We start from the raw sequence: 13,481 nt of genomic DNA, 5'->3' as shown, positions 1-13,481 counted from the left end.
TGATCCTGCAAGATTGGCACTTGTAGCCCGCTTCAAAATTTATTAACATCACCTCTTACATTTGGTCTCCAAACTAGGTCCAAGACCTGTCATTTTTTACTATAGTGGTTCCTCCGTATATACGAGGGATGCATTCTGGAACTGTTGCAATGTGAAGTTCCTGAATGCCTCCTAAATGTAAATACATATACACCAGAGGCCATTCCCTTCTCAAATGTCAGGAGGCTGAGTAAAAACACACATTCAACCAACCTCCCATCTCAGCAACCTGGGGACAAAGGGTCACCCTGTCCATAATAATGTTTGGGTCAATGCAACAAGGTACACCTCTTCCATAGCTCAGGTCATAACAGTCAAATCTGATTTTCTCGCACCGTCTTACCCTCCTCCACTCAAGTTAATCTAAATTCTATAGTATATAATTAATTTGCACTTCTATCTTTTTTTTTTTTTTAATATGGTTTAACATCACAAACTCCTCCCATCGGAAGGCTAGGACGGTGCCCCTCACAGAGGGCTTTGTAGCGTGGAATTTAATGAACCATGCCCTTGGTTCAACTTTGCTGGTGGCAGGATTTGAACCGTCATCCCCTCGACCTTCACAGCAAGTAACGACGCCCTAACCCGCTCAGCCAATGAGCTTTTATCTGCTTAGTAAATTATTATGGGGGGATGAGAGATTGCCATGTAATGCAGTAGACATTAAACAGCTCTGACTGTCAGGCACTGTGAAAGTGCTGTACCTTCCTGCATATTCCTTTACCTGAGTGGTGTGGCAGAGGACAGGGATGACCCTTCATCCATGAGGTGCTGAGATATGAGACAGGAGTGTTAAATTAGTTGTGTATGAAATGGGTATATGCTTTGACTTGGCCACCCCTTGTAAAGGGGAAAGGCCCTTTAGTGTATATATATATATACACACACACATATACATGTTCATACAACAAGTACAACATTTTATAGTAGTACTGTACAGTCTATCTCCTTCCCTTATATGGGGAAAGAAGCCCTTGGAATAGTCTACAAAGCAATAACTAGTTGTAATACTGGCCCAGCTTTATGGTCTTTATCTGCCTCAGTCCTCTCAATAATTTCCAGCTTCTGTTCTAGTTGCTGTTCCCATGTTTATCATTTTGCTAAATATGTGCTTAAAGATTAGGCTTGTTTATAATTGTTGCATTAGGTGTTGTATTTGCAGTGCAGCCACCACCCTATACGTCACCCCTATTTTCAACTTACAATGGCTTTCTCGGAAACAAATTCTATTATAAATTGTGGAGTACTTGTATCTTCCTGCTAGCCAGTGATGCAGAAGCAAACCCAGTTATACAACAATCCAAAGTTATTTATGGGGCTTCAGGACAACTACTGGCTACTGTGGGACCGAATTTCCAGCCAGTGAAACTCAAGACAACAAATATTAATGATTCAGTTTAACGTCATGAAATTCCTCCTATCATGAGGCTAGAATGATACCCCTTACTGAGGACTTTGTAGTGTGAAATTTAATGAACCATGCCCTTGGTCCAACACGCTCATGGTAGGATTCAAATTGTAATCACCTCAACCTGTTGTAAGTAGTGACTCTATAACCCATTCAGCCAGATTATAATTAATAACCTGTGAAATAGAATGGTGTTTACACTTAATAACAATACCTGGCATTTGTCAGATTTTTTTTTAAAGAGAACTAAATTCACTACCAAATAAACCAACAGCACTAAGCCCTGATAATTACTACCTAGTTTCATGGACTGGAAACCTGCAGTACACTATGGCTGGCAAGTCTTCAGGTCTTCCCACAGATCTCTCTTGGAAAGATGATTAACTTGTCTGTGTAAAATTAGTGTAAAACTTTCTATGTCACAGTTATAGCATTAGGAGGAGGGGAGCAGTTTGCCAGTCATCTGCTTTCATGTGAAAAGAGGGAAATTTTTACTGAAATTGAGAATGTTCTTGGACACCATCTGGAGACTGAGCAATTCCCTGCACCTTTTGAGGGAGATGACGTTCCCTACTGTCTACCCAAGCAGTCCTGTCTCCCTCAAGAATACCATAGCTGAAACAGGGTTTTCACCATAAATCCCTTAAAGAGTACCATATATACCCAAGTAATATTCTTAGTTAAAAGTTAACCTAATTTCTGGCCATAAAATCAAGAATTTTTCATGTACCTCCAATAAAAGTCAATCCTAGATTTTCATGTTTGTCTTATCGTGTGCAGCCAAGTATAGCATATCATTACATGTACAACTTGACCTTGTGGGTGGATTTTGGAAAATGTCAGTAAGTAATAATACATTTTTTATGCTAAGGCTGTGAAAGAGCAAGGCTAAATATTTACAAGAGCAAATCAACTATGGTAATGATTAATCAGCAATTTTTTTTAACGGATTGTGTGTTTTCTTGTGAGTTTTGATGTATGCAATTGTACATGAATTACCATTAATCTTGGTATTTTTGTTCTGTAATAATTTATACATAAATTAGGCTTTTGCTTAATTAAAACTTGAAAACAGATTATACACGAGTTTCACCCATGAAAAATTATTATCCACATAAAAGTGGACCTCTCAAATTCAGCCTTAAAAAAATGGACTGAAAAACTTGACTATTATTTGGGCATATATGGTATAAGTTGTATTGTTGGCGTGCGCAATTGTGAACAATGCCATCTTCCATTATGTGTTGAATAGTATGAGCTGAAGTGTTACATCCCTACAGAGTGGCAAGGGCTTCTGGAGGTTGTAGAATGGTCCTATGATGTAGATGCTGCCACACCAGGGCCTTTGAGGAAGATGCGGATGTTGGCGTTTTGAAGATAAGCACCACAGGGACAATTCTCTCTGAAGTCTTTCTTACATGACCACCATTTGCAGGTGATTGAAATCAGTCTCACTGGCCTCTATGACTTACAAAACCATATTGTAGTTCACTCAAAGCAATCTAACACAAAAAGCCTACCTATTACCTACGTCTTGTAAAGTAATATTTAGACAGTGATTATAATTTTTGGACATGACCTGTCACCACCAACTAAAATACTGTGATCTTCAAGGCTACATGTGGGGTTTCAGTACCTGACAGTCATGAGCATGGCTAAGGAGGTCTATGAATCAGTCTATGACAGCTTAATAAACTAGATTATGCTTTATATCAACAGTCAGATTCATTGGAAAAACATCTACTTGTTTGATATATCACTAGAACTTCCCTACACATTATGCCCAAATCTAATAATGCTTTCAAGCAAGATTATCATCTATATATGCAAGATTAAAACCCATTCTATGTCCCTCCCATCTCAGCACATTGCAGAGGAATGGTCATCCATCTCCCTCCACATTCTTCTGGTCAAAGGTAGTGTAAGTTGACACAGCACTTCCACTGAAAGGCCAGAGAGCTGAATTTGGTTTACTTCCACGGTTTCATGACATGGTAATACCCCTCCTTACTCTTTCCAAACAATTTGCAAAGCAGATAAGATCTATATACACGAAAATATTAATCATAAATATGTGGCTCCCTTTTTGTTTTACAATTCTGAAAATATATCTCAATATGAAACTTAGACCTTTGCATACCTTTAACACTCATGACATAAAAAGTCAAGCTGTCAGTGATAAAGTTACTAACCAGTACAAGGTTAAAAAAAAAAAAAAAAAAAAAAAGGTAATTTGAATGTTGTATATCCAGTTCCAACTTAATTATCACATGGTTTTATAGGAAAAAATTTCTGGTTTCTACAAGGACATCAGTTTTATCCACCTAAATTCATGATTCAAATGAGAAAATATTACTGTACAACCTACACATCCAGACCTCCCTTATAGGATGAAGCCCCAGTGTATATACAGAAAACCTGCACATATAAATAACAAGGTGACATTTCAATCAAGTACACAGAGATATGTAAAATATCTAATTTGCTCATCTGTTGCTTCAATGTGATGCTTTAACATACCTAACCCATCCTAACCTCTCCATGGTGACCCCTCCCTAAAGGGGACCAAGCCATCACAAATATCACTCTTACATTGAGGGGTGATGCCACTGCTCGAGATGTCTTCACTGACGCCAACGACAACTGCTTCTGGTTTACCCTTGGTCAGAAGTTGCGTTAATGGTTCATGGCCAGCGTAGGACACATTCATCAGGTGTGTAAGTGGATATCTCCAAAACTCAATGTTTTGAGATAAAGATAAGATATAAAAATGAATAAACAATTGAAGACTTTGTGAACATTTTAGTATTTTTTTTTCTATATTGTAATAAATGGCACACCAAAATGGAAATTAGACATTTTTCTGAATTAAATCATCCAGCACAATAACCAAAGGACATGCTCAGACACTGAGCAATCCAAAAAAATCTACCTACCCTAAATCCTGAAAACTTAGTCTGATCTCCATACCTAACCCAACCTATGCTGCTTGTACAGATTTCACTTCAGGGTAAAAATGCCTAAGAATTGTAAGTTCTAATGAATAAGTTAATTTTTCAAGAAATCCTCTGTATCGAAAAAATGGCATATACAAAAGGCTGCAATGAAACTACTAAACCATTTCATGATAACTGCTGCTTTGAGCCTCTCTAATTGAAAACTTGCAGCATCACCATGACATGCATCCATCTTTAAGCAATTATATTGACCTCTCTGAAGACAATGGTCTGCTAAGTGGGACTGTTTAATACATCACTGGCTTGAAGTGGTAAGTGGAGAGCAGCAGTTGCCAGTTGTCAGCTCTCCTTATGAAAAGAAAAGAGAAAAGAAAAGAGGGAAAAAAAAAAAAAAAAAAAAAGTGGAAGAAACACATTTTGCTAGAGTTGGTAGAGAGATCTCGGGTCCTCACACAGACTGAATGTCAGCCCCCTTGATGCTACACCTCCAGAAGGAAACAATTCTGTCTGACATTGATCATACATGACCATGACTTGCAGGTACCATTGGTCCCACCTTACAAAACAAAGATCTTAGAAGTCCTGAAAAGTACAAAACTATGGATGGCATGTCACTGGACTTGCATGCATCACTGGCTGGAACCCATATCAACGATGAACAATTATATAGTTTAATCTATAAATGCAATTCTAATACTGTTGCTCCAAGCTTCACTGACTACCTGCAGCCCCACAGAAGCTCTCCTTGTGTGAAAAAGTACAGGAAAGATGGTCAAACTTATACAGATCCTGGGTCCAATCTCCAGACGGAGTGCCAGCCCCCTTGGGTCTACACCTCCAGACAGATTTGAAGATACACAGCAGGGATGTAATCTTGCAGGACCATAATGAGTAGGCACCCATCATCAGTCCCTATAAGATAAACATTTACTGATACTAGGGCTCTACAATGTTATGAATATTTCCATATCTTATTCACTAATTTCAAATCGGTAACATCGGAAAGTGCCTTGCATCTTGTCTGTCAACCTTTCACTAACTGCTAAAATTTCCAACTCCTCTAGATGATACCTACATCATCCCCGACTAAACAAAATAAGTAAATAGCATACTATGCTCATATGCACAAAGATTAGAAAAGATTTCTACTACTGCTATTTTACTGCTGTCTTCTAGTACCCTAAATAATATTACATATATGCACTCTTCCCTATTAATTATGCTAAATAAGCAGAAATATTTGTATACCAAATTCTACATATGACATTTTTATTCTATGATAGTGTGCATTCTGAAAAGATGATCACCTATACCAGTCTGGGTTAAGTCTATGACATTACAACTACATTAAGTCAAGTGCTATGAACACTGACACAGATACAGCATTTTTTTTCTACAAGCCAACTAATACTTGGTAACACCTAGTATTTATCCTATCTTCACCTAACTGACTAGTAGATATGTATTAGTCTCTGAGATAGACATCAAAGAAAATCTCCCTCCCACTTACCTTCAAAACCCACTACCCTCACCTCTATTTAGAGTTGCAGACCTGAGGGGCTGGTACTTAGGTTTGGGACTGATCCCAAGATCTTTTGCCTATCAAATTCACCTTCACTTCCTGTGCCTTATGGCACCGAGAGCTGACTACTGTTGACTTCTCTCCACCCATAGCCTATGACAAAGTTCGCTGTTAATGCATCATCTCAGAGGTCTATGGGAGGTCCTCAGGACCACTTCTAGTTACTATGAGAATGTGGATTTCCAATCTGAGAAACTCTGGGGAAATATTTATAATTCTTAACCTAATCTAATCAAAGTCCTCAGAAAATTCAGGACACAAAAAAAAAAAAATCCCCAAGCCATTATTTCAACAGTTTTCATAAAATTACATAGTTATGATGCAATAACTACATGCAGTGTGAATAGATGATATAGCAAGATTTAGGTTTATTGAACCAGTTTGCGTTGGTCAACTCCCCCTACATAACCACTCAAGTTCATGAATAAAAATAAACGATTGCTTTATAACCCATATCAATACTATTCCATTAGTGACTCTTACATGAACATAACCTTAAATATGAAATTCACACTTGCAGTAAATTCATTAGATATCCAAAACCTGGGTGCCTGGTGGCATAATAATGACAGTACACAACTCTGCTACCAGACCGGACTATATAAACATGCCCTCTCTGAAATAAAGGGTTTCTGCACATAAATGTGATTAAATCATGATTAACAAATTGACCCAAATTTCACTCCTACCAAGCCCACGCCAGACCTTTAACATCTAGCACCTTGCTGCCCTTATTAATCAGTTTCAAAAGACCTGTTTCGACATAAAACGCTGAGGCTAGACCTACACCTGAGAATGTACAGTTCGTGGGCAATGAAAACATGTGTACTGGCTGGTTATTACCCAGCAAAACGCTACATTTTGATAAAAAGACCGCATATCCATCCCTTCATGCTGAACATCGGCGTCGCTATCCAAATCACAAACAAACACTCTCCCTCTTACCTTGCCCGGCCACGGGGAGAATCCTTTCATCTTGGCCCTGTCAAAAAGAATTATATCAGTAGAAGTTGACATTATCTACATCATATGTGATCACTTAACGTAATTGACAGGCTGAAATAGCGAAATTTAGTCTAAAAACTGACCACACTAGATCACCGAGTTTGTAGAAGTCCGCCATGTTTGAAACTATCATTCTTGACGCATTGTGGGTAGCAGGGAACGGACCGTTGCCTTGGCAATTTTTAATCAAATAACTTTAACAATAAGCTTTTATTCAACTTGAATTTAATCTAGATTAGTACATATGTTAGTGTGTTCTAAACTAAGCATAAATACATAATTTTCTATAGCTTTTCTAGTTAAATATTCATGAAAAACGTATGGTGTACATTTATAGTTCACACTATGGTCAAGAGATAGCAGCACTTTACAGTACACAAACTTTTCAACCGCGAACTTCAAAGGTCAAGGTGTTCGTGTGCCTACGAGCAATACATAAAATTATATCAATATCAAACAGGATATAACAACAAAACTTGAAAATACTATAGTCATTGATGAATAGGCTACATATCTACGTATCTAAAATGTATGATCATAGTGTCCCAAAATAGTGTTCAAGAAAATAATGAAGATATTTTGATTGCAAAAAAAAATATATGTGGGGTATAGCAAGTGATCGCCCTGCAAGGTAGATATGAAAGAGAATCGTCTACGTAGTTTCCATGTTCGAAACTCGTAAATACATTTTATTACTAAGAGCCGGTGATAGAAACTATCCTATACGCACACAATAGTCCAACTTCAAACAGGAAGGCACCCAGGAACGTTGCCAGTCACTGTGGGGCTGTGGGTTTCCATTTAGCGAAACACAAGCCGACGTTATTATTCACAAATACATTGAGTATTCATCAGTCAAAAATTGCATTTTGAGTCTTTCAAAATTGAAAATCAGTATGTAAAATAAAAAATGTGTAGGCTTACTTAACTGTCAGTTTATCATATTCCCCGCCCATATATAAATTAAACCATTATCCAACATCTTGGACATATCTGATAGGCTACCGTGATTTTTCCTTAGCTTACTAAAAAGATTTAATTTTTTAAATGTGTTTCTAACAAATAATAGGGGACTTAATCAATGGACGGCTGATGTCATTCAATCAGTCTTAGAAAAAGTATAAAAAAGTTTTTAACAGCTGTAGAGGACGCCACCTTTGCCCTATGTGTTTGGACGACATTGACAACTCAGTCAAAAACAGCTGGTGTGGATTGATGTGGAGATTAGATGTGTTTTCGAAGTTTGCATTTCAAGGTCTATTTTTATGTTAGATAACCTGTAAATGCTACTTTCAATTCTCGTCATTAATTCTTACATAGTAATGGTAAATGGTCGATAACAAATGCTAAGAGAAACGGACGGGAATATCAAACTATCATAACGAGAATTGTATGTGGTTGTATTTTGAACTAAGACAAGAAATGCGTGTAATAATGCATTCATCTGTAGTGACAAGTGGTAAGGTCTCCCTTTAACGGAAAAGGGAGAGAATGTATTCCTTGACCAGGTTCTCTCTTGCGTGGGATCCGCTGCCCCAAGGAAACCGACAACATCCATTAATCCATTCTATAAATCACCCAGTAAAGATATTTTGTGGTTCTGTCTGGAAGGGGTGAGTGCATGGCAGTATTGAGTAGAGTGTAGAGTGTTTTCTTTGAGGTGGTTGCATTTGACGCAACATGAGAATGAAGAAGACTGAAAGAGACCATAAGGCCTACACTAGGCACTTCCATGTCCATGACCCCTCGTCATCCCCATCCATAAAGTTGTCCAGCCCTTTCTTAAAACAACCGATAGTTTCAGCGCTCACTAACTACATGGTTACTAAATCTATTCCATTCGTTGACCACTCTATTGGTAAACCAGTTCTTGCCTATTTCCTTCTTAAATCTAAATAAATCCATTACTGCAAGTCCTACCCTGTTGTCTTAATATGATGACTTTGTTTATGTCATCCATGTTAAAGTCTTTGATACACTTGAACACCTCTATTAGATTACCCCGCAATTAAGGTCTTTCCAGAGTGTAAGTTAAGGTGCATAAGCCTGCCCTCGTAAGATAGATTTTTGAGCCCATGTATCATTTTAGTAATTCTGCTCTGTATTGAGTCTGTTGCCAGGTCGATTCTGTGTTGGTTTTGCTTTAAGGCAGGATGGTGACCTGAATATACTCGTACATGTACCAGATTGCTCGTTCTCTGGAGTGATTTCATTGACGAAGGAGGTTGGATAAAGTTATTTAAGAATCAAAGGTGGAATGTCTGATTTGTTATCTGAGCGTGTATGTGTTTATGTATAGACATATTGTTACTGGGAGGTTATTGTAGATGTCTGAGTAGAATACTGCTGGAGTTATTTTTACAATATGTTGTGTCTAGTGTATTGTGTTTGTGTGATGTAATGTGACGGGTGGCTAGGTTAGGTGGTGCTTATCATTTTCATGGTGACGTAATGGGAAGCGTGCTGGTCTCGCGTCCGCTTAGTTGTGGATTCGAATCCCACACTCCTCCACGACCCCCAGCAGTGACTATTGTCACCTGCCCCAATAGTCCCCATTTCGCAATAGGCAAAAGTGACGGCTTCGGCCGCAGCTACTCAGCGCCTCCTGGCGTTCTTTGGGAAGGATTTTTGTTGTAAGAACAAGAATGAAGGAGACTGCAAGAGACCATAAGGCCTGCACTAAGCAGTTCCATTTCCATTACCGCATGTCATTCCTATCCATAAAGTTGTCTAACCTTTTCATAAAGTAACCGATAGTTTCAGCGCTCACTATATGAGTGTAAATGTTCGGAGTTTCAGTGCAGCCAATTATTGTTCATTATGCTTCATTTAGTATTGTTGTTTGATTTTTTTTTATACCATACTGTGAATGCATAGATAAGTGTAATTCCTACAAGTTGTTTATATACACAGATTAAACTTAAAATCCACTATCGGAAAATAAGATTAGAAGTGAAATATTTTTTCTGTATATTTCGACCATTCTCTGTTGTATTCCTCATCTGATGAAGAGGACCACAGAGCGTGGTCGAAATATACAGAAAAAAATATTTCACTTCTAATCTTATTTTCGGATAGTGGGTTTCAAGTTTAATTTACCAATGTATTACGACATTACTTTACCCTGATATAAATAAATGTTTCTTTCTGCTGTCCGAATCAAGTGCCTACTATTGTTTTAAGTTTATTTGTTCTATTTATCAACATTGTGAGATCTTTAATATGTGGGGGTGAAGGTCATGTGTTTGTTGAATGCAAGATATGTATATGTTTTTTTTTTTTGTCTTTTTTCCCTGTGGGGGTTATCATCTAATCTAACTGCTGGGTACTTACGAGTATTTGATTCATGGCAGTCAGGGATGAGCAATGTTACTGAGGATTTCTGGGGCTATGAGGGTGTTCTGTTTCGTGTCAGCCATAATTTCACCTTATTGAGATAAACTTGTATTTTGTGTTGTTTTGTACATAAGCTGCTGGGTTACTGTTAATAGGCTGTCTGTATATGTAAGAGCCATACTGGACTATTATTGTTAGGTTGTCTGTATATGCAAGAGCGTTATTGTGCTATTATTTGTAGGTTGTCTGTATATGCAAGAGCCATAGTGGGCTATTATTTCTAGGTTGTTTGTATATGTAAGAGTCATACTGGGCTATTGTTGCTTGGTTGTCTGTATATGTGAGAGTTATACTGGGCTATTGTTTCCAGGTTGTTTGTATATGCAAGAGCCCTACTGCGCTATTATTGCTAGGTTGTCTGCGTATTAGAGCCACAATGGGCTATCATTGCTAGAAAGTCTATATCTGAAAGAACCATGATTGCTCTGAGTTTGGTCGTATGTGTATACATAAGAGCTGGTGAAAGTATTACACCAAAATCTTTTGGTCTCCGACATATAGTTGCTCCGTTATACTGAGGGAATTAATAATCTAGTGCATGAAAGTAATACAAAATAATCGAGATCTAAAATTCTGCCTATGGTACTCTTAGATGATGTATTTAGGATCAGTCACTTTAAGAAAATATATACGAAACTGGAACAACAAAAGAAATGACTTGCCTTTGACTTGGTTACCTCCCTTATGATTGGGATGAAGCTCTTGGTCCATACTGTAGATAGAATATATAACTAGCGCCTTTATCTCTGGGAATAGTATCGTGCCAAAGAAGTGGGGAAGGAATGATAAAGACAATATAAGCAGGGGCGCCCACAGACTTTCTTGTGGTGGACGCACAAGGTATAAAGGGCTATAGGGAGACAACCAAGCGAAGCTTAAGCACCTGAGGGGTTCGGAAATGTTTTGAGTTTTTGCCACTTTTTTGGTTACCTTTTTGACATACTTAGGTCCATTAATTTTAGAAGTGAATTGCAGCCTTTTATTGAGGGGAAAACTAATGTAATTGTGTATCTTGTTGAGGGTTTTAGAAGGGAAAAATGTTTGAATAGGGGACCTTGTATGCTTGTAATGTCCAAACTGGACGCACGTGCGTCCGGTGCGTCCGCCTGCGGGCGCCCCTGAATATAAGGAAGTAGCAGAGCGGAGGGGCGGTAGAAGTCAAAAGTGACCAGCATCCAGTTTTGAGTGGACATTAGTTTCCAATCATAGAAGAATGTTGACTGACTTGATTCGTAGCAATGCCACTAAAGTTCCTCAAATACCGATTGTATAAAACTTGCAGGTAATACTCCATACTGTAATTCTTCCGCCTTTCCAAATAAAGAAAGCTGACATCTGACAATTACTCCCCTCCTCCTAGAATCGCAAGCCAGTGGCATAAAAAGAGCTCCCCACTAATAAAAGATAAACAAAGGCCTAATTCTTTTTCCAGAAAGGTCTATAGGAAGACTCGAGGATTACTGCCAGCCACTGGGGCTACGAGGTTCTGGTCAGTAAAACAGGAAACAACAATTATCAAGAACTTGAAAAAGTTTCAACAAGCGAAACGTTGTACATTTAATAAAGGTTCCATCACCACATGGTGCCTACACTGACCATTTTGTCGACAATTGACATTTTCAGACCAACAATTGTAATAATTTTATCAGCGATTCTGGGAGATCTGTCCCTGAACGCTGTGATTTCATGGCCACCTTTATCTATACCATTGGCGAGATTCTTCATCAACCTGAGTTCTGTGTGAGGTAGATAGAAATTTCTCAAGATCAACAAAAAGGTGAGTGATGATATGCTTCTTCACTGGAGTCAGTGATATTCTTTGCAAAACTCTTTTCCCGCCTTAGCTGCCTGTGGCGTGAATGTGGCGAATGTGGCACAGACGGAGACGCGCGGTTGGCACTCCTGGGGCAGGGTCAAAAGGTGCGCGCAGTTTGTACCCCCGGGGACCAGGGATGCCCGCGCGTCCATGCCAGTCAGTGTGATCAGTGCTACAGGAGTGAGTGTGCGTGCAAGTGAAATGAGCGGGAAGCAAGCGGGACTGTGCTAGGATTTAGCCGATAGGGATACTTAGGTTAGAGAGTGATTAAAACGAACGATGCGAAATCAGGTAAGTGATCGACGATTTCCCACACTGCCCTATTCACAAGGTAAACATCAGAATGTTGTATACTAAGTTGCATTCCAAGTAATAGTGATACAACCTTGAGACCACCATATATATTCTAAGTCCTCATACTTGATATTTTTCTAAAGTAGCTCCATTTTATATCATTCATTAGATTTAAGAAGGAAATAGGCATGAATTGGTTTATTACCATAGTGGTTAACGATTTGAATAGACTTAGTAACAATGTAATGGGCGCCGAAACAATTGGTTGTTTTAAGAGAAGGTTAGATAACTATAGATAGGGATGAAAGATGGTAAGGGACATGGAACTGCCTAGTGTAGGCCTTATGATCTCTTGCAGTTTCTTCCATTCTTATGTTCTTCTGTACCTGTATGGGCCGGAGGAACGGAGGGATGTTTATTTCTACTGTGGAGTAAATCAGCTTTCAAGCTTCGTTTTGATTAGTCAATAACCAGGTGCCACCTGTCTGCATTATATGTGGCTAAGTGCCTTTATAGAGGAATGTACGTTGCCAAGCAGCAGATCTTTTGCAAGGGAGAAAAATCTGAAAAATGTCATAGTTTTCACGATAAAAATAAACTTTATTTTCTTTCTGGAGAAGTATTTATATTCTGTCGACGATAACCAGCGCATCTATCCGGTAGTAGCAATTTGAAGTGTGATTTTTGAGTTATCTTTAAACAATAGGAATAACAAAAGGCATATAGTGTAAAACTCTTGCCCACGCTATGATAAACCCGACACAAATGACAAAGCAAATGTGGGGAACCCAACGCTTATTGACAGTGAGTTTGCACAAATTATCTATTTTGCACTTTGAATATAAATTCAATGCAGACATAACAACATATTTCTGACCACTTGTTGGATGGGGTACCAGCACACTTGAATATGCAAAACTATCTGCATGTGAGTGGAAAAAACACTACATACGAGTTTTGACCTGTAATGACAAAGAAGTTTTA

General features: G+C 38.5%; 1 protein-coding gene across 2 annotated transcripts in view; it reads right to left on the bottom strand.

Moving 5' to 3' along the window:
* Ndf (Nucleosome-destabilizing factor) overlaps positions 1 to 7,190 on the bottom strand; it is a 132,862-nt gene extending 125,672 nt beyond the window's left edge. For both annotated transcript variants that reach the window (XM_076213891.1, XM_076213892.1), the window contains exons 1-2: positions 7,075 to 7,190; positions 6,932 to 6,968 (exon numbers count right to left, since the gene is read on the bottom strand). In XM_076213891.1, the coding sequence (XP_076070006.1) occupies positions 6,932 to 6,968; positions 7,075 to 7,124 (87 nt within the window). In that variant the 5' untranslated portion in view covers positions 7,125 to 7,190. The remainder of the gene's footprint in view (positions 1 to 6,931; positions 6,969 to 7,074) is intronic.
* Positions 7,191 to 13,481: the final 6,291 nt, after the last annotated feature.

The sequence above is a fragment of the Oratosquilla oratoria genome, chromosome 32 (assembly GCF_046742065.1).
Source record: "Oratosquilla oratoria isolate Oo_2021 chromosome 32, ASM4674206v1, whole genome shotgun sequence".
NCBI lineage: Eukaryota > Metazoa > Arthropoda > Malacostraca > Stomatopoda > Squillidae > Oratosquilla > Oratosquilla oratoria.
The sequence above is the reverse complement of the archived record's forward strand: the minus strand, read 5'-3'. Positions and strand labels throughout refer to the sequence as shown.